The 23,419-nt window shown below is 38.1% G+C and overlaps 1 protein-coding gene across 1 annotated transcript in view; it reads right to left on the minus strand.

Annotated features, from left to right (window-relative positions):
- Window positions 1-1,205: 1,205 nt before the first annotated feature.
- Grx3 (Glutaredoxin 3) overlaps window positions 1,206-23,419 on the minus strand; it is a 67,962-nt gene continuing 45,748 nt past the window's right edge. Inside the window, exons 6-8 of the mRNA XM_083140782.1 lie at window positions 18,548-18,654; window positions 12,734-12,844; window positions 1,206-1,697 (exon numbers count right to left, since the gene is read on the minus strand). Coding sequence (XP_082996908.1) covers window positions 1,514-1,697; window positions 12,734-12,844; window positions 18,548-18,654 — 402 coding nt within the window. The 3' untranslated portion in view covers window positions 1,206-1,513. The remainder of the gene's footprint in view (window positions 1,698-12,733; window positions 12,845-18,547; window positions 18,655-23,419) is intronic.

The following is a 23,419-nucleotide window of genomic DNA, read 5'->3' on the forward strand; positions in this document are numbered from 1 at the left end:
TGCGGTTGTGGGAGTTAGCTCTAGTGATTTGTTTGTTGATGAGGGTGGAGGGGTAGCCACGGTTGGTTAGGGCTTGGTGCAGGCGTAGGTTGTAGTTTTGGCGGGATGAGGGGGATGAGTTGAGGCGCTGGCCTCTGAGGGCAAGGGAAAATGGGATGGCTTTTTTGGTGTGGTAGGGGTGTGAGCTGGAGTAGTGGAGATACTGGAGGTGGTTGGTTGGTTTGATATGTATGGATGTTTCCAAGTGGTCTCCCGCAATGTGGATGTCCACATCGAGGAAGGTCACTTGGTCTTTGGAGTGGTACCAGGTGAATTTGAGGGTGGTGAACTCATTTGTCGGTTTAGGAATGTTGTGAGGGAGGGTTCGCCATGTGTCCAGAGGAGAAAAATGTCATCAATGAATCTTAGCCAGAGGAGTGGTTTCAGTTGCTGGGAGTCAAGGAATTCCTGTTCCAGCCTGCCCATGAACAGGTTGGCATAAGAGGGTGCCATGCGGGTACCCATAGCTGTGCCACGTATCTGCAGGTAATGTTGGTCACCGAAGCAGAAGTTGTTGCAGGTAAGTACAAGGTTGGCTAGTTGTATCAGGAAGTGAGTGCTGGGATTGTGGGGTTTGGGTCGGCTGTTAAGGAATGATTCCGTGGCACGGAGGCCATGGGCATGGGGAATATTTGTGTAAAGGGATGTGACATCAACTGTTGTGAGGATGGTGTAGGGTGGTAGGGATGGTAAGTTTTGGATGATGTTGAGGAAGTGGTTGGTGTCACGGAGGTAGGAGGGCAGGGCTTGGACGAGGGGTAAGTGTGGTAGTAAGTGTTTACTGTCTCCTTCATTATTTGTATATATATATATATATATATATATATATATATATATATATATATATATATATATATATATAAAAACTTCCAAATAAGAAAAAGTTACGAGGTCATAACTGTGACATAGCCAAACAAAAAATGCTTCATTCTGCATATTATGTAAGCTGTGTTTGCACCTTGTAACAGTCAAAATTGTCATTTTTGTGTAAAGAGGATGGGTTTGTGCATTGGAAGCAGCTCAGTGATAAGTTTCCAGACCATGAAAATTCTTGAAAACACATTTCATATATGTAACGTAAATAAACAGATGCCACATAATTTCCATGTAAAGTAAGCATTTTTAATGGGGTAAAAGTTTCACAGGTACAAAATAAACAAAAACAATTGCATAATATTATTTTAATTTTCCAAATTATAGCCATCTTTTTAACACCATTACATACATAGTTTCTTTAATTTCTGTCTTCGACTTGTCTTTTGCAACAACCTGCCTTGCTTTCAACATTTCCTAAGCCAGTATTTTTGTTGGACAGAAAAATAAAAGCCAATACTAAGCATGCCATCAGCAATGCAACACCTCCTTTCAATTTCTTGCCAGGGAAACTCCAGAAAATCTTCTAATTTTCAACCTGTTTCCATATCTTATGGTATAGGTACCCTCCGTTTTCTACATACTACGAAGTAAACCAGCCTTACGAATCACCTTTCAGGGTATTTAATAGATCTCCTGATTCTTTAAGTTCTTTAATTATGTCTAAACCACCAACCAATTCTCCTTTCACATAAACTTGAGGATAAGTTGGCCAGTTGGAAAATGTTTTCAAACCCTGTCGAACTTCTTCATCTTCTAAAATATCAAATGTCTGGAACTCCAGCCTAGAATAATATAATTAATAGTGTAAAGTGTAAATATCTCACAGGATAATAGAAGTCCATAAAAATAACAAATATTTTTTTGTGTGATTGTATTATAACTAGAGTCCTTGATTTTTTGGTGTTATTCTTTTCCAAAATTTATGTTTTTAATTTTAGCACATTCTTCTGCAAAATATACCTACAATTATACCTTCAGCATGCTTTTAAACTAGTATTTTAATTTGTAGGTCACATGGCCTGCAGCTGTTTGTGAGTTTCATGCACTGGAAACTATTTTTGAGGAGGTATTTGTGCAACAAATACAAATGTTACAGCGCCCATGTGATGGACAGGATTCTTGACCTCTGCCAAACCGTGCCTCTTCGATCAGTAATGCAAAAGATTTCTCGTGCGACACATGCCAATCTTATGGCTCCCATTGTAACATTGATAATAAAGTAAATACTTTTATATATAATCTTCTCTCACATAATAATCATCAACGTTACATTTTGCAATAAATTCCCTCACAGAATTTCCCTTGCGGAAATTTTAGACTTGTTTCAAAGTTCTACCATCAGAGGTCAAGCTTATTGATTTACTACACATTCAAGGATAGCACACTCCTCCCTCTCTTATCATGGAGACTTCAAACTGAGAACATCATTGTTCTCTCTCATCATTCAGTTCGAGTAACTTGGTAATTCATCGAGACTGCAACATGTCAGAATTATTGTACCTTGTCTGCGAAAATTGTACGATAGGCACCCAAGCACTGACTCTTTATAGTAAGCAGGTTAGTATACAATGGAAGAGAATCATAACTGAAATTCAGCACTGGTAGCAGACGGCGGCGCCATTGTGAAGTCAAAGATGTTTGCAGTACAGTCTGTATCTCGTTAACTCTTGTATTATGGAGAGGTAGTGGTTCAATGTAGAGTTAGATTCGTTTGTAAAATGAGCATTTTAAAATTACGTCCACACATTTAAATATAAAAAAAAGTTTAGGAAAGTATGGTCTTAATCATTTCTTCTTTCCTATCCGATTACAGAACATTGTGCATCCCGAAGAAACTATTCGAAACACTGGGACAAATGATACCATCCCGGGATTGTCCGTGAAAATCCGAGACATATAGCATCCCTACGTATGATCTGGCTATCAAAATCCACTCTGCCACCACATGAAAGGCCATACATTTATTAAATTAAGTCAATCTACAAACTTCTAACTTTTCTACATAAAAGGAGCAGAAAATGCTTTTGAAAAATCTAATCCCAGCTTCTCTTTAAAAAGGAATTAGTCTTTTCCTCCTTGCAACAAAATTGAAAATAACATCATCAGTGTTATTTTAATATTCGTATGTATGTACACTTAACAGTGCAGGGCCCATTAGTCGAGGATCTCCCGTTGAATTGCAAGGATATTATTTAAACCTCCTTAATGTTAAACACATCCTCTCGGGTGTTGAAGACGAAACTGGCAGTGTAGCCAAGATCACCAACAATTTGTGCATATTTGAGTACAAGAGCTTGTCACAATTTTCTACTGCCTATAATGCAGACCCTGGACATGTCTTTTCAATTACTGTTTGCCACATTTTTCAATCAGATTTGAAAATGTAAAAAACATCAACTAGGCCATCCAATATTTTGACACACTGTTCCAATGAATAAGGAATAGGCATTTCATATTGGAATGTTTTAATGTGTTGACTGTGTTCAGATAAACTTGGGTTCATTTCTACTACAAAATGGCCCAGAAATGGACAACAGTAAAATTTATACTATTAATGTATACGATTTCACAAGTCACCCTACTGAGTATTGACACATACTTTTCTGTCCATCTTGTGTCGAACAACTTGAGAATGTTATAGTACTTCCCTAGCTATCTTGCACTGCATTTTTTTACAACCAAATTACTTTGAGATGATTGATTGATTTATCTGCATTATTTTACTTTGCTTTTTGTGCCACGTTTGGCTTATTTCCGAAGATCGGGATGAGTGATGCCATGATGAAATTGATGAATGGACACCCACAAACGCTCATGTCCATTCCAGGTTTTGAACTCGGGACCCACGATGTACTAATCACAGGGAACTGCTCCTTTGAGAAGACTCGAGGGGAAAAAATATAACTGATTTGACAGTCTCAATATTGCAGAAATTCCACAGAAATGGGCAATAGCCAGGGTTAAAATATGTCCTGAACAATGTACAAAAATTGCTTTTCGACACTTCTCTGAAATTATCTATTTATCTCACCCCTTAATTCAACCAGCCCATTACATCAGCACCAAATATTTTTTTTTCTAAATCTACACCCACTCAACCCAGAGAGAGAAGTAGTACTGTATAATAGCTGAAGCTAACCCAGATGCAGTTACAATCTCCAATAGGGACATGTATCCCATTCCGATCTAGAGTTTGGAAAATGGTTTATCGGGATTATCAAACAGTTGGGAAATTTCAAATTATCAAAAAATTAGAACCTGAGGAATGCATAAATCTTGAATGGTAACAAACCAAACCATATCGGGAACATATAATGAAATTATAATATTCACGCTAAAGTTTACAAGCAGCTGACTTGGGCAGAAATTACATGTGGCATTATAGAATTTGTAAAATGTCAGGAGTTTTGTGAGTATTTTCAAGAGAAATTCCAAAACTCTGGTGTGTGGCATTAATTTCTTTCCCATCCGTATTCCATTCTATAAGCTTGTAATTTATGTGAACAAAATAAGTCTGAAGAAATTTTTACGAACAAGTCTCTGCGCATAGCAGATAGAACAGGTAATGTGGTAATTTTACTGAACTAAAAGGGGGGCGTGGGGTTGGACCCATTGACCCCCCCCCCCCAATATGCCCATGTCATATGGTAATGTCACGGCTTCCTTGCGATGGTACGTGCATACTCGATCTCTCACCAGAATGTAACCACATTGCTCAGTGATAAAGAATGTTCCGATAGATGGTGAAAAATGGTAAGAAACATCTATTTGCATATGGCTTCGAGTAGCTGTAGGGATTATTCCATGTATAACATGCACTACAGTTTTCTGGGGCAAAAAAATTGGAAGTGCACGTTGTAAATGCCTAAATATGATACATTTTATATTTAAGCTTAAAACACTAGAAATGTAAATTTTCATGGTATTTTCAGTTTTTAAGCACAAATATGTTGAAATTCACAAAAAATACCACAATTTGCATTTTATGGGCAATTTGCATTATTTCGTGATTTTGTATACATGAAAATGTGTTGAGAACATGCATGGTACTGTGTATGTATATGCATAAACATTTTCTTGTAGCATTTAACATTTTTCTGTGTTGTTACATTTGTGAAAAATGAAGGTCCCTAATTATAGCACATTACACACACAATACTTAAGACTATTTTCTGGCTAATATGTTAAAATGGCTTATTTTACACATAGTACAATTTTCCTGCAACAATGATGAAGAAATTAAATCTTCTCTAATGATTATTCTACAGAAATACATAATGTTTGGTTTGGGCATAATAGGACACATGAAAAAACAAGAGCTCTCGTTCCTCAAGTAAACTGTATTCCGGCAACATACTCCAATGATGGCCCTGTTTAAAAGTGTACAACAGAAGATTCGCTTCCTCTTCACTCATTAAAAAAATAGGTGGCACTTGATTTCCAAAAATGGAACAACAATCACCCATCGTTAGAGGCACATATTTTTGGTAAATAAAAAAGAAAAATTTCGGTACAAAAACAGAGTCGATTTCGGGTTCAAAAGCGATAAATAAAATAAGATTTCGGTGTTATAACGGTGAATAATCACATCAAAAGTGCTATATAAAATGACATTTTGGCTTTAAAATTGTGAATATAATCCTAAATTATATTTAAAAACTGCAGTTATTTCACAAAATAAGCTTAACCCTTCTAATAGCACATTTATGTAGTTACCAGAGTATTAAGTTTATTCCTGTTTAAAGGGGTCCATTTTTGCTTCTCAAATATTTACAGCAGAATTAATCAATTTTCCGTGAATTGCATATCTCACAGGCTACTTCGACTTCAGAAAGTGTCGCGTTGGTATATAAACAGTAAATTTCGTGTTTAAGAGTATATTTCGCATTTTGCAGTTCATTTCGCATTATTTCGTGACAAAACAGGGTAGAAAAATGCACCTCACACCTTACAGAAAAATGAAATATGAACATTACAGCATGTTATTTCATATTTCGTGTTTTCGTCAAAAACGAAATTTGCATGCCTCTACCCATCCTGCAACAGCCCATGCGAGCCAGGGCCAACCCACTGACTGTTGGTCTCACTCCCTCTGCTGAGGTGGGAGATCATCCAATCAGTTACAGGATGACATGTGGTTGGCATTGCGAACCCCCAGTCATTGATGTAGGTCTTCTGGGGTTACGGGGTTACGCTACTCATTCATAGCTCTCCAATTTCCTCATGATGGTGGGTGGCCAATGGTCTCAACCACAGGCTGAAATCTCATGAGACCAGTTGTTCCCCCAGGAGATTCGTACCTGTATGCGTATAGCTGGAGCCCAGAGCATGACACCTTAGATCGCACAGGCACAGTGTGAGAGCCAAATGGAATAAACAAAAGAAAAAAAGTACAGTGAAACCTCGATTTTATGTTTTGCAGGATGACAGGATGAAAAAACATAAAATGCAGAAAAATGTAAAATCTGGAAAAATGTTATGACATTTTCTCCTATTGGGACATGAAGACTGAATGTATAATGCAGGAAAATATAAAGTCTGGGAATGCAAAATTACCTCTTTCGTTCTTAAGGACAACAGGTACAGTTTCATTCATGAAAGTCAAAGAACCAAAGAAGAGACATATCTACGTAACATGGTGTCAGATCATAGCTAGAATTTTACATGACTGCTTGCGGAAATGTTAGTTTCTTAAGTATACTAGGAACATGTAACTTAATATAACTACACAACACAAATGTGCATACTCAAGAAAGTATGAAGAACAATATGTTGGACCAAAAAAATGCTGTGATTAATCAAAATGTTAAGTTGAAGAGGGAGTGTTTCATTATCCTTATGAAAGACATATTTGTTGGTTTTTAAATAAAGTTTATTGAGGTTAATAATTAACTGAAAGAGCTGCTTGCAAGTGCAACATGAAGAGAAAAATAAACTTTATAATCTATAGACATTGTGATGTAACTGGGTAATTTATGACCTCACATGATTCCAGCTAATGGTTACAAATGGCTTCCAAATGGAGATCAGTGTCTGTCTAATATTGTGAGACACTATTTCATTTATCATAATAGAACTAATACTTTATTGCAGTGATGGCGATTAGGCAGCGCATGAGGGGGCAGTTCACCCCACACCCACTTTTTGCCACTTTTGCCCCTGCACTATGCTAAACCTTATCTATCGAGGGAATGTAAACTGTTCTTTCCCTCTCCCAGTTTTGGAACTCAATCGACACCACTGTTTTATTGAAATAACATATATTGGTTTTAAGCATATATGGATGGATATTTTCCCATCTGTTACAGCCACCATGAAAGTGGCGAATGTTGATGTACCTGAATATAAACAAGCAACAAAAATATTGCTCACCGATTCCATGGTTCTTATAGGCAATGGCAGGTTATTTTGTACAATTTTGGATATTTTTAGATATTGCCATTTCAAAAAAGTGTGAAAATTCAAATTTTGACCATTAATCTGCCTGACAGCTGCTCTGACAACCTCACAATTTATGTCCTACATGTCTGGCAGCTGAAGTGGCTAGCACTGGGCAACTGCAATAACCATGCCGTATCTCGAAAATCAAAGATGATATTTCAATTCAGTCTTTGTTGTTCTTTGTACACATATAAGGGTCTGACTTACATGAATTGCAAATAAAATATAAATTGTTAAAATTTTTAACAAGTGCTTTTTAAATAAGTAGATTTTTAACATGAAAAAATATGAAATGTTATTTTTTTCTGGTGCTTTACTTGTGCATATAATAATGACAAAAGTATTTTTAAAAATTGCTTGCAATGCAATCATTGTCTTGCAAAGACATTACATTGTGTTTGAATTTTTTTTCTTGATACTTTATGTGAATGCAAACTTGTAAGTGTATAGTTAGAAAATCTGAAAATACACTAGTGTCCAAAATTAAAGCAACAAACAAGAAATCCTTTCCTCGTGTGTTTTTTTTTTATGATAAATTTGCCAAGTTTAACCTGTTGCTATTGTGATTTTTTTGTTGATAAATCCTGGCATGGGTAAGCACAATGGGGGGGGGGGGGGGGGGTTATGGTGCAGGTTGCGCCATCCTGATTTTTTGGGGGATATTTAGCTTCAAATACTATAAAATTCAACATTTATATTTTTTTCAAAATATATGTAAAAATTTTACACCTTAAATGCACTCCATTAGATGAAGAAATGAAAGGGTTTAGGGCATTATCGAAAGGGAGGAGGGGGTATCGAACTACTATATATTAGGCCTTAATTGACACGTGGGTTCTGAGGGGGATTCTGAATTAAACTTTGGGGGCACAGTATCCAACTCTAGGTCTTAGATTATGGGAGTACTTTAGTTAGAGGGGGATTGAGCATTAAATTGAGGGGGTATCCAATTCTTGTGTATTACTATTGTCTTACACTGTTGTGGAAATTCTGGTGTGGAGACTGAGAATTAATTTTTCGGAGGCAATATCTACTCTTCAATATCAACAGTAAGTCTAAAATTGGCATGGAAATTTTGGTGGTAGGATTGAGTATGAAATTTAAAGCTCTTGATAGTGTTAAATCTTAAGATTGTCAAGGGATTTCTGTAGTGGAGAGAGAGTTCGAACATTACATTTTGGAGACTGTATTTAGCGATATTGTTTGTATGCACAAGTTTTCGACCCCGAATGTGCCAAAGGAAAAGCTGGAAAAGAAAAAGACTAAATATCTCGGGATCTTAAGAAAGTATTGACACCCTATTAAATTAATATTCTTCAAAGCCTGCAAAAATTTGGATGTAAAAATTATCTTGCTACGATGTGTGTTTGGCACTTTAATGAGATGAATATGAAGTTTTTTTTACTAAATCTGCATTACAAGACAAGCGATATTCTAAATTGATTGATTTGGTTTTTTAAGTCCACTTTATGCACTCTAAGGCTAATCGGGTCTGAACCTACAGTTTAAAGTGGGATCGACGCAATATTCTCGATTATGATGAACGATTTTAGGGGTGGTCTTGAGTGATGGCACCCCTGTTTAGGGAGGAGGGGCAGATAAATTATAATGTTCAGTAAAGCTAAGGAAAAAGTTACTTTCAGTAGACACGCTGTCGTAATTAAGTATTTTGTGGGGATTACGATATGGTTTAAGGGCGCGAATGATATGATTTGGGGGAAACGCATGACATGATTTTGGGGATGCGCCATTGGCCTTGGAGGGCATGGGCACCCCTGAATCCTGGCACATTAAGGTTAGTTTATTTTCTATCTTAAACCAGTTGTCTATGACATCATAAATATTACTATCACCTGATCGTATTATGTGGTCAAATGGACACACGGGAAAGAATTTCCGTTTGTTGCTTTAATTTTGGACATTAGTATACAGGGTGTCATTTTAATGGCAGCCACGGACCACGAAAACGTATAGAGGACGTCAAAACAAACAACATTTCTCAGTAACATTTTTCTCGTTGGTACGTCATTCGGTGCTACAGTCATTCAAAAAAGCCCATTTTGCCGCCTGAATGCTGGCAACCACACACAACATTTGATTGGATTTGTGCCGTCATATCCGATAGTGAAGCGATGCATTCTTGGTTGCCAGGAACACTCATATTCTGTGAAAAATGACATAGCTACAATCAGCCACATTATGTACCGTAACACAAAACAAGAAAACATGTTCTTTAACTTAATAGGAAGTAAACAAACGATACGAAAAATGGTAGAAAGAAAACATAATTCAAGTGGAAGTGATCATATCGAATTTTGTCTCACCTTACATGTCAAATATTTGCAAATCTAGTTACCAAGTTGACATCTACAATTTAGTCTATCCACTTTGTGCTTCTGATACTAGTTGTCTGTGACACACTGAACAGATGACAAAATAGAAATGAAAGAACTCAAAATTCCAAAGGTAAGCAACACATAAATATAATTCAGGACATTATGAGGCAAGTGACAAAAATGGTTGAAAATACAGGGATCTAAGTAGTAGTAATACAAGCTCTCCGACGACTGTGTTTATCTACTCACCAGATACACATGAAATAGTTTGCAACTGTGAACAGAGCAGTATATTCGCTACTGATTCATAATTAGATTGTTACTGTGGTTGTACGTGTTTTAGCCGTAATGTAACAATGTGAACCTCGGTTACGTCTGTTATCAAGACAAAAGTACCACAAGGCATCTGGACACAAACCTGTAGATATCAACCTTGCAACGAGATTTGCAAATATTTGACATGTAGCTGAGCGTAAACAGCCACATGTAAGCTGTAAGTAAAATAAAATGTATTCTTGTTGATATTTGACATGTAGGCTGAGACTAAATCCGATATTGACACTTCATTTTGAATACGTTTTTACCATTTCTCATACCGTTGGTTCACTTCCCCCTTCCCCTGAGATGACTGCTGGTCTTCTGGCTGGTAGGCTATGATGTTCGGTCTACTGAACGCGTTTCTCACTTCATTTTACAGCTAATCGTGTGTTGGTAGTTTGTCAAATTTCACAAAATTTGTGTGTTCCTTGCAACCCTACCATGCGCTGTTTCGCCGCAGGAAATGGCGTCACAGTTACGATCAAATGTTGTGTTGGGTTGCCAGCATCCAGGTGGCAAAATGGTCTATTTTTGAACGACTTTAGCGTCGAATCGACGCACCAATGAGAAAAATGTTACTGAGAAAAGTTGTTTGTTTTGATATCCTCTATACGAGTCTGTGGTCTGTGGGCACCATTAAACAGACACCCTGTATATTGATATGTATTCATTTCCAAGAGGCAGCAACATGTGTACCAGGGAGTGGCATCTGCAGAGTTGTGTGTCAGTGACCTTGACCTGCAAGGCGTTTGCATCTAGCTACCAAAACAATCCCAACTTTTAACAGATGTGAATGCTTGAAAAGCTGACACTTCACCCATTAGTGTCCCATTACTAAAACAATTGGTGGTGGGTTTACTGCCGAGTTTGACAAGTTCTGATAAGAAAAAAAGCTACTTGTAAAGGTGTGGAAGGCAGGAACTGAGAACAATAAATTAGTTAGGCTAAAGTTATTGAACTCCTACAGGCTTGTAATGGGACTGTTGGCATTGCAATAGTTTACATTTTTAATGTAAATGCTGTCACGGTAGCACAGTCATTGGGGCATCTGACTACCTTATGAGAGACCTGGGTTCGATCCCCGGTGGGGGAAAACTGGGATTTTTTCCACCTGTTCAAGCAGCTCCGGCACCCACCCAGCATCGTATAAAGTGGGTACCTGAAGGAAACTGGGGGGGGGGGGGGTAAAGGCAGCCAGGGGCATGGTGCTGATCATATCACCCCCACGTTCGGCTGTAATCAAGAAAGTGTGGAGCCCTAACCCCACACCCAATATAAGCCTTTATGGAGTTGTGCATAGCACAGGGGAGCACTTTACCTTTTTTTATTATTTATGATTATCTGATGAAACTTTTGTTGATTGATAGGGCCAGTGAAACAACCAATATTTTGGAACTGTATTCAGTACCACTGATACACTGCTTCTCTTAAGAGGTGAGTTCTACATTAATATTATTATTTTCCCAAGAAGAATATAACGATTTTCAATGTAACTTCACATGATTGTAGGAACATAAGTGTTACTTGCTAATTGTTTGCACTCACTTCAGTTTATTGTGGTGGCCACAATGAGCCGCCCAAGATGGATTCTTATGGTATAAAATTTCAATTTTCTTCTCTTTTTACCTTATTTTACCTCAATAACCCCTTAAGTGTGGAATTTGTTGAACAAGTAGCTACTGGAAAATGTAGGGTTTTCATCAAATTCAGAATACGCCCTCCGCATTGTTCTGCTGTAGTGCAGAAGGTGTATATATACGCTTTATCTTTATTTCAACTATATTTGATTTACTGTGGCGTATATAGTCACACAGACATTTGGTGAGATAGTTCTAGCTGTAGTAGAAACAAAAAATAGAAGCAGAGAGAGGAAAAAGATGAAAAAGAAGATGAAAAGAAAGAAGAAAAAGAAGACGGGAAAAATTAGTTTCATCTTCTTATTTTTCTTCTCTTGTTACTAATTTTTGTTTCTACTACAGCTAGAACTATCTAACCAAACGTCTGTGTGACTATATACGCCACAGTAAATGGAATATAGTTGAAACAAACATAAAGCATATACATATACGCCTTCCGCACTACAGCAGCACAATGCGGATTGTGTATATATATGCCATCCACGCTTAAGGGGTTAATGGAATGAAAAATGTGTAAATTTCAATTCCCATGGGGGGGTCTCCCCCATTGCGCAGTGGTAGCATCATTGCCTTGTAATCAAGGGGTCCCGGGTTCGATACCCGGTGGAAGCACAAGTGGTTCGGATTCCACTTTAAACTGTAGGTCCAGTTCCGATTAGCCTTACTGTGCATAAAGTGGACTTAAAACACCAACTCAAACCAAACCCAACTCATTTCCCATGGGGGAAATTGGAGAGGTCCGTATTCAACTGTATTAGCTAATACAGTGGAACTTTGATTTTACATTTTTATGGACCAAGTTGAAAAACTTAAAATTGAGGAAAAATTTGTAACATATTGCTCTATTGGGATAATAAAGATTGAATGCATAATACAGGAAAATGTAAAATCGGGGTTCCACTTCTGCCCACTTTTTCTTATTGTGCATAATGTATTTAGGCGTTTTTCCTGAACATCAAGGAGAGATAAGAAAAAAAATGTTATTGTTTATTCCTACTTGATGAAGGAAAATGCAGTTGGCAAGGAACAAAACTAAGAATCCTTCAGACTTAAATTTGCCTATCAAAAGTACAAACTAGAACTTACTGTGTATCTTTCATGATTTCCATGAGCTGCTTGCTGAAACCACACCGAGGAGAATCCCTGTTTCCTTTCATGAAGATCATTAGTTTGTGCTGATTAGTTAATGATTTCAGCCTATAAAAAAATATACATTATTAATTTTGGAGAGAAAGTATTCATAGGCATTCGAGATTTGATTGTAACTTAGTGGATCTGATGTGCTACACTTTTGCTCTCTCTCTCTCTCTGCTATAAAATTTTTCAAAATGTCTTGTTTGGAACAATGAAGCATATACCTATTTACACGTGTATAATGTGACCCTGGTTTTTGATGGGGAAAAGCAACAAACAATTATATCTCGCATATAATGCGCAGTACAATTCAGGTTGAAGAACTGACTTTCTTAGTTGTAGGTCGTAAAGCTGTTGCTATGCCAATCAAGAGCAAATGGCATCATACCTATTCAGTGAGTCACCTGTTCCTATGTTGACCAAGAGGAGAATATTGTCTTGTGTATATAATGTATATTCTGTAGTAGAATAAAGTGAGCTCAAAATTATGTTATGGATTTGCAGCACTCCGGAAGTTATTTTCTATTATTTCTAACCCGACAAATGCTGCTGACAAACATTCCATGTGATGGAAAGTGCATGCATGAATTCTGCTAGAACGACTAGGTGTAACAAAACGTTCCATTACAAAGTTAAAAATCATGGAAAATTGCCATTTCACTTTTATAGGGCTCTTTTTTAAAATCATTATTACTACAGAAATCCAACTTTATAATTTGTATTTGTGCCTCTTGATATATACGCAGTGACATAGTGTAAACATGTATAATTTTAATGTTGGCTGTCTGATTTATTCCATGCATAATACACGCCACAGTGTTTTTGGGGTGGAGGGGAAATTTTTTAAAAAAGTGCACATTGTACATGAGTAAATATGGTATTCTACATTCTATAAAATCCAATCATATCCTGTTCAGACAGAACCAAAATAACACATCCCTCAAAAGGTTAAGAATGCCGATGTACAAGGGTCGTTCAAGGTTGACTGGGATTTTCGTACGTAAAAAATCGATGAATAGCCGGATCATGATGAAACATGTGGGTGACGTAATGTATTCCTTCGCGAGTAACTAGCACCCGGCATGACGTATTTCGTGCATGCGCAGCAGTTGCAGCGAACATGGCTGGAAGCAGTGTGTCTGTGGCTGTGGAGCAGCGGTGTGTAATCAAATTTCTCGTGAAGGAGAATTGCAAGCACAGTATGGTGAACAAACGATGTCACGAACAAGAGTGTACGAATGGTGTGAGCAGTTTCGCGAAGGACGAATCTGGTGACAAATGAAGCGCATGGACACATTCGCCCGACTGCAGTCACACCAGTGAATATCGCACGTGTTGAGCAAATGATTCTTGAGAACCGGCGAGTAACAGTGCGGGATATTGCTGCAGAGGTGAATAGCAGTGTCGAGAGTGTTGAGACAATCATTCACGACCACTTACGCTTCCGCAAAATCTGTGCAAGGTGGGTTCCCCACCAGCTGACATTCGATCAGAAGTGGACACGCAGGACGGTCTGTGAACAGCTTCTGAATCGGTTTCGAGCAGAAGGTGATGAATTGTTGCAATCCATCATCACGTGTGATGAAACATGGTTGCACAATTCAACCCAAGACACCAAAAGACGCAGCATGGAGTGGCGGCATAAAGGTTCCCCGCCCCACAAGAAAAGCAAAACGCAGCCGTCCGCTGGAAAGATCATGGCAAGTGTCTTCTGGGACATGAAGGGCGTTATCCATGTGGATTTTCTGGACAAAGAGAGCACGATTAATGCCTCCACATTGTTGAGTGGTGCTGTGCGAAAGTCCATTCGCAAGAAAAGACCTGGGATGTTGTCTGGAAATGTCATTCTTCTCCATGACAATGCCCGCCCTCACACGGCCAATGTGACAACAACAACTCTGGCCGACATGCACTGGGAAGTTCTACCCCATCTCCCCTACAGTCCGGATTTAGCCCCCAGTGATTATCATTTGTTTGCACCCCTTAAAGACCATCTGGGAGGGAAGAAATTCACGACAGACGAAGCACTGCGGAGCGATGTCCTCCAGTGGCTACGACAACAACCAAGTTCTTTCTACGCCAAAGGAATTCGGGAGCTGCCAGAACGATGGCAACGGTGCCTCGGCGCACACGGAGAATACTTTGAAAAACTGACATAGTTTCGTGTTTCTTCTGCTACCTATTTCCTCTGCAGAAATAAAAGTCCAGGTCAACCTTGAACGACCCTTGTATAAGTGAAAACATGGATAGACAAAATAAAATGCACACTGTACATAAAACAAAACGAGGTTTAATAATTGTTCAACATCCACAACATGGCATCCAAGGAAAAACTAAGTCAACTCTATCCTCATAAACAACAGACTAATTAACATATTTGTTCTTTGCAGCTTGATTACATCATACATATATACCATACAGCTCAATCACAACAGTTTGCTGTCTGCCTTCACCTGCATAGTGTCAGTAGCAGGGTCACTAAGTTTTCAAGTGTAGCCTCAATTGGGTTTTAGCAATGGAATTATAGCATTTAAAAATTATGGAAGTGTCTTCAAATTACTCTCAGTAACTGCAACTGCTTTCATATGTTTCAGGAGACAATGCATGACTGTGTGCAACAGTATTTTATCAGATAAGAATATATCTGGGTCCGCATCCCTCTCGAAGCTGCTGAGTACATTGGAAGATCATCAATGACAGTGGCTGAGGAAAATATAAGCACGAGAAGATAATCAATTAAGTTACAATGATGCTGACGGGATCTTGTGGATTAGTTTGGTATGTGTTTTGACCATTCTTCACAGCCATTTTTATCTAAAGAATGTTTCATCCCACTAGATCCAACACAATTAGGATGGAAGTTCAAAAACTTGCATGGTGGAATGGTGGCATGAAATATTATATGATTCCAAAATAGCAACTCTCAGAGGGTTGCAGAGATTGTGACTGGTGTGACTTGAATCTGCTAGTGTGAACCACAGTCATTCATTTGAGACTTCCCTGATGAGGCGTGTTGACGGCTACTTTTTTGTTTCAATCAGAGGGCATGTGTGTGTCAGCCATGTGTGTTCCAGTAAATCAAGGAGAAGAAACCAAGAACCAGCTTCGGTAGAAACTCTACATACCATAGCAATATTTTGGTCTATTCTACCAATGAGGCAAAGCAGTTTCTTCAAAACAATGCACTTAAATTGGTTACCCATCAAGCATACATTCTAGATCTATCACCATGTGATGGTCTCCTGTTTTCAATGATGAATAAAATACTTTACGGACAGTGATTTCTCGTCCCAAACTGGTACAACCTACCATGAAAAGATACACAACTAGGTGAAACCCAGTGGTGTCAGTAAATCTAGAATTACTTTAGCAGAAGCGAGCATTGTGTGGAATATTTCAAAAATAAAGTTAGAACAAAGATTGAGAGATGAGTACATCAGTATCAACACTTCTCTAGTGACGATTGTAGTATATCCAGAATGGATACTATAAACTTGAAAAGATCTAAGCAGTGGAAAATGTGAGGAACTCATGGGCAGATCATTAGCAAAAGATGGGATGCCGAAGACCCATATTTGACTCCTGGTTGAGCCAAAATTATCAGATAACTTTTCAGTGCATTATATCCTTCTTGTGCCATAAGTTATTCCTTGAGGCACACATATTTCCTTTTTGACACAAACATGAAATGTGAAATAACACATTATAATGTTCATTTCTTATGTTTTTGAAAGTTGTGAGGTCCATTTTCCTACAATGTTTTGTCACAAAGTGATGCGAGATGAACTGCAAAATGCGAAATAAACTCAAACATGAAATTTAGAGTTTATTTACCGATGGAACACTTTCTGAAGTCTGAATTATCCTGTGAGTTATGCAAATCACACAAAATTGATGTAAATAGTTGAGAAGTAAAAAACTGACTCCTTTACATATAAATAAACTTACAACTCTGGCAACTACATATATATGCTATTAGAAGGGAAAAGTTTATTTTGTGTAATAAGTATAGTTTTTAAATCAAAGCTATTGGTGAGCCCAACTTAAGAGTTCAGTATGGGGCTTATGGCAACAGTGTTGACGCATGGTGCACAGTAGAAAAAAGCTCCAGCATGCATCGAGCGTCTGCTGTAGTACACCGCAACAAAAGTTAGTGGTCAACGGGTACTGTTCAATACAAGAATGCATGACTTGGTGGGAAGCTGTTCATTCTTGCAGCTGTAGGTCCAGAATAATGACGGTCCGTGGAGGAAGATTTGAAAATAACTGTTTCCAAATATACTTTTTGTATGTCTTGCTCTCTATTTTATCACATACGTCGGCAGTGTACTTTCTTTCTTTTATGCACAGAAAACCTAATCGGGACTGAATGTATAGTTTAAGGCCTCTTTCACATTTTTCGGTGCACTGTCTCATTTTTCGCCATCGGGAAGGCCTCTTTCACATTTTTCGGTGCACTGTCTCATTTGAAACAGAACCGTGTTCATTATACCGGCATACACCAAAGCAAATCTCCCCCCACCCCCATCCTCACATTTTAATAAAGGGATTAGAGTTTGATATCCGGTGGGGGCACATAGTGGTTCGTTGTTGACTTGTTGTTTTAAGTCCACTTTATGCACTGTAAGGCTAATCGGGACTGGACCTACAGTTTAAAGTGGGATCCGAACCACTTGTGCCTCCACCGGGTATCGAACCCGGGACACCTTGATTACAAGGCAACAACGCTACCACTGCTCCATCGGGGAGGCCCACATAGTGGTTCGTATCTCACATAAAACCGTAGGTTCAGTCCCAATTAATATATCTGTGCATAAAGTGGATAAAACTCAATTAATCAATTATTAGTAAAGGTGTGAAATAGATGAAATTCTGTTGTATTTGTGTGAACAATGATTACAGAAAGAAAGAGAAATAATTACATCGGAAATATTCAATCTAAAACATGCTCTATTTGTGTCCATCAGTTAACGTTATTGCCTTGCAAGCAACAAGTCCCGGATTATATTTACTTTAGTATCTCATAAATCTATTCCCTATTTGTCTCAAACTTTGATTTATTCATTTAACTATCTAGAAAAGAACTCCTCGATCATTTTATGTTATTTTAATATAATGCTACGAATGCTTTTTATAATACTTGGTCATCCTTTGGGAAGTGCAAGTGAACAGAGGAGTCCTCGCGCTAGATCCGCCAATGCAGTGTGCAATATGCCTGTTTTTGGAAAAGCATTATCTAAAATGAGAAAGCACGCACACAAATAACAAACCACTTGACCCCACGGAAGCCTATTCACAAACCTTTGCCTGACCATGCCCTGCCCTCTTCCCAACCCATATTTGCAGCGAGTGGCAACTGGCGGAAGGCTGTTATTTTTAACTCCCCACATCGCAGTTAACACAAGAAAGGGATGTGTCTTTTTTGAATCGTCCGAATTGTAAAAGAAGGTGTAGACCATCATAACCTTACACTTTCTCTGATTTTTGCATATTTATTATATCCTCTTCGAATGTTAACGACTTTTGTTTCTGACAGAAACATACTTGTGGGGGGGGGGGGGTGATCTCAAAAGTAAAAGCCCATAACAGCCCATACTGAACTCTTAATTTGGGATCCCCAATAGGGTTTCATACTGAAATGCTGTTTTATATAACACTTTTGATTTCGAAAAGTGCCTAGTTTTTGTATCAAAATCTTGATCATTTATTTGCTTTAAATACATGGCTCTAGCTATTCCATACACCTTGATCAATATGACAACATACCTTTCTTCTAGAGACTGCTTTTTAGGCAACATTGAAGCTAATTCACCCGTCTGAACCAACTCTTTCATTATATCAAGACCTCCAACTAGTTCACCATTGACATACAGCTGTAAAGAAAAGGAAAATTAACTTCACCTGAAGTAGACTGAGCTAGTCACTAAATAATGTAAAATACAGTAAAACCTCGTTAATCCAGATCCTAATAAGCTGGGCTTCGCTTAATCTGGACAGGGAAAAAAAAAATGCACAAACCTTTACTCTGTCGAGGGGGTCGTCAGAAAGTAACCCCTGTTTTGCCGAGGCCTTTGGCGCGAATTTTAAATTCATACACTTATTTGACAAAAATGTTATAACTCGTAGACTATTTGACCAATCTACTTCGAGTAACTTTCGTTTTGCAGCTAAAACACCAGGGCATGCAACTGTACAGAAATCAAAACGCCAAAGCCAATAAGAGGGGTTGGGTGGGCTGAGGCCCCCAACTTTCAATGGAAAAATCATAAAAATTGGGAGTCACATATTCTATAATGTAATGCACCCAGGAACATGAAATGACTCTCATTCGGTTGAGAAAGGACCATTCTTTGAAAAGAAGGCTAAAGTTTGCCTCCCCTTCCCAAAATAGCAGGGGAAGAGGGGGCAAACTCCCCATTTTTATGATTGTTTTAAATGAAAGTTGGGGGCCGCAGCCCACCCAACCCATATTTTGATTTCTGCACGGTTGCATGCAAAACAAAAGTTACCTAAAGTAGATTGGTCAAATAGTCTACAAGTTGTAACATTTTTTGTCAATAAACTATACGAATTTAAAATACGTAACTTTGGAGTCGGGGGATGAGGGGGAGGGGGATCCTGAGTGGGTGGGTTTTCTTCCACATGACATTTCAAAGTTTTATCTGAACATCTGTCAGCGTTTACAACCTGACATACAAGTATGAAGGTCCTAAAAGCACATGAATCTTTTAATCAGCAGGATGGTCCTGTACAAGACCAAGGACCATCGGCGGACTAGGACTACATTTTCAATGGTCCCGCAAGGGACCCGGGACCATAGGCCGCCTAAAGGTTAAATGCAATCCAGGTCCGTCGGGCACATCATAATATGTACATACTGCATTGTATGTACAGTATTGCTTTACATTTTACTGTACTGAATAGTGTATTTAGGTCTACGCCCTTTAAATACGTACACCTATAATGATCAAATCTTGATAACTATAAAAATAGATTAATCACCGTAATAAGCAATAAAAAGTATTGGATTGTGGCTGTTCACTGAGAGTTCACTGTGGAATACGGAGGACAAGCCAGTCTCCCGAGCCAAGAGGCCGATCCTCGAGTACAAAGAAAACATAAAAATACAACTTTGGAACCAATGATCAGATTCAATTGAAATTTAAGACAACCCAGTATCAGATTCTGATCGGCAAAATCACAAAAGCACAAGTTGATAGGAGGTTACTTAATGGAGATATTAAAGGTTAAACAGCGAGAGTTGATAACAATAGATACAGACTTCCCGGTGCTCTCTTCGAAGCGACCGTGCAGGATACAATGGGTCCGGCGGAAGGGTAGCCTCCCTCAGAGGAGCCGCTGAAGATAGGTCAAGGAACTCAAATTACACGGGCAAAGATAGAAGGGTAGGATGCCACGGTGTGAGTTCGATTTAACGAGGCTTAGACAGAGAGGGTATCTGAACGAACAATTTGAATAACAGATAAATAGACAAGCGGAGAAGCAGAAGACACAGTTTTTCTTTGACAGTTTATCGTTGACAACCTCTTGGGGACCGCCCCCGTAAAAGTACCCGCTTCGTGTGTCGGACCGATCCGTGTTGTGTATAGTTCGCCCTGGATTGTTTACAAACACGATGGGGTAGAGACAGCGAAAGGCCCGCTGGGGGCGTCCAATCTACTGCCACCCTTGAAGATGCTGAGATCCAACCTTACTGCCCAAGAGCCATCTAATCCATCATGCCGCCAAGTATCCACATCTCCAGCACGATTACTTCAAACAGAGCCGACAAAGGTAAGCCGTGAGTGGAAAGTGAAAATGGATAAGCTTCGTTCGCCCCGTCGTAACACCTAATGAACTCGCATAATTACGTATAAATTACCAAGTGACATTGCTTATTACGGTGATTAAATTGTACCAGCAATAATTTTATCATGTAAAACCGTACAACTTTCAGTTATTCATTTAGCCAAAGTACTTAACATTCAATTATAACAGCATAAAGGAGTAGTGTTTTTCCGTCCAGGTTTAAGCTCCTACCGGAACATAAGTTTCCCGGAAACTGAAAAGTAAATGTAAAATTAAGAAAAGATTTAATCAATGTTACTATCTTTAAACATCACGCCGAGCTACATTTGTATTAATTAATCATGTCTGTTGAAATGCTGAAGTATGTGTGAGAGAGAGAATGTAGGAATGAAAGGGGCATTAATGTAAGTGTTTTATGCATGTGCTCTTATACAGCAATTACATCATATATAGAAGTAACCCTGTGGTGTGTAATTTGTTCTACCCTTTGCAATCTCTTGGGCTCCAACTGATGGCACTTACCCTGGCACAAAAGGTAAATATGTTATTAATGATTGCCTTTTGTTTATTTGTTTAATTGTTTCTTGTTGGTTTGCATTACCCATGTAATGTACAGCCAGAACGTCGTCAGGCACATAAAATAAGGTAGACGTCGTTACACACCATAATAAACGTGTTTTGTTGCTATAAATGGAGTTTCAATGCACTTTCTACTGTTCTTTTAGGTTATTTCAGTTAATCCGGACAACTTATCCCCCCCCCCCCCTAGTCTGGATTAATGAGATTTTACTGGACAAACATTATGGGGCAGAAACATATAAAACTTAGCAAGTGTAAAAATATACATTGGACCCTCGATTTTACATTTAACTTTACTGGGCTCAAGATCATAAAATATTAAAATTATTTCATACATATGTTTCTTTGGTCACAGGCTTCTTAAAATCCAAATACAATGAAGTATTGATTTTACGTTTTTCATAGAAACAAAATGTAAAAATATAAAATGCGGGAAAATGTAAAATCTGGGAAAGTTTTAAAATATTTTGCTCTATTGGGACATGCAGATTGAATGTACGAGGGAGAATCGAAAAGTCTTTGCACCTATTTTTTTTTCTAGATTGTTATAAGTGTTATTACAAAAGCGAGATATACGAGCGATGCAGATATCCACAGGGAAATGGAGCTAGTGTATGGGGACAAGTGTTTATCAGTGTGAAGTGTGCAGTGGTGGTGCAAGGAGTTTGAAAATGGACGGGAAAATGTGGAGGACAATGAGCGATCGGGCCGACCTTGTTCCTCACTGACACCGGACAGCATTACCCGTGTTGATGAAATGGTGAAAGCTGATCAACGTGTTCAACATATGCAACGGGCATTGTGAAACTTGTGGTACAAGTGTCTCAACACGTGTGGTGATTATGTGGAAAAATAGCACAAAGTACGTAGAAGATTGTGTATATCTTGTTTTTCTTTTAGTTTGTAATCTGGCAGTAAATAGTTAGGCACAAAGACCTTTTGATTTGTCCTCGTATAATGCAGGAAAATATAAAATCAGAGATTGTATAAAAAATCTGGGTTCCACTATACTAGGAGTCCTGCTCATGACAAAAGTGAGACTCTAAAGGGATGCTGCTCAGCACACACAAGAACAAAGGAAAGAGAAAAGTATAGATTATTATACAGAATGGTAACTAAAATGGGTGATGCAAAAATGTGACAGGTGAGCCTTGCTCGTTTGCTCTAACGGAAATGAAAAACAAGTTAGTGCTTTTCCACATCACTGGAGACATGGGTGATTTATAATTCATGAATAAGCATATCGGAAACTCACATACTACACTGTCTTGACTTAACTCTCTGCGACTTCTGTTTGACCTTTAAAATGAAGAAATCTCTTTGCAGCATATGATTCAAAACTACCCTATGCATGCTGCACATGGTTCCATATGAATGATCAACCAAACAGGCATTGCCCATGGCATACAACTTTCCACACAACTGGAATGGTATTACCCACTTCTGGTGACTACCTTGAAAAATTGTAAATTAATCCTTTCTGGACAGGACTTAGAATATTCTGTATTCCCCAGAAGAAGGGTTTTGGCTGTTTTAAAAAAAAAATCATAGAAAATATGTTGTTAAGTGTGATATTAACATTTTTTCTACAGATATACAAAATGTTACATTTTATAAACATTTTCTCACATTTATAATTTTTTCTGTAACAATGTTTTGACAATCAAAAAAATTATAACATTGCTATGATGAAATTGATAAAGGGATACTCAAAGAACAACCATGCCCAAACCTGAGACTCCTGGCATCATAATGCGATGTGTTAACCACTCTGCCACAGGGGCCAGCAAAACATATTTTGAATATAATATAAATTAATTGATGAAAATAACAAACACTTTATGTTAAGATAGAAATAATAATTAACTGCAAAATCTGAAGCAGAATAATTGTAAGAATTGTCCTCAATGTGGATGTAAATTATTCAATGTTATTCTCATGAGTATAAACAAAGTGCAACTTAATTTCACACGAGTAAAATTCAGCAAAGAACAAAATGAGACATCTAGCAGTTGAAATTTCAGAGTTGTGGTTACAACATACGTGCAAAAGAGACACAGTGCGATTATAGCTTGTCATGAATTCACAATGGAATTTTATAGTGAACAACAGGGTATGCCCACTGCTCATCCAGAAAGGATTAAAACAGAGATGTGCCGTACCTACCCTAATTACATTATCAAAGTTTACAGAAAATAATACTGTAATCTGCATACCCGTCAGCTGTTATTTTTATCATTTTTTATGTTT

This window comes from Lepisma saccharinum, chromosome 19, assembly GCF_977018435.1.
Source record: "Lepisma saccharinum chromosome 19, izLepSacc3.1, whole genome shotgun sequence".
Taxonomy (NCBI): Eukaryota; Metazoa; Arthropoda; class Insecta; order Zygentoma; family Lepismatidae; genus Lepisma; species Lepisma saccharinum.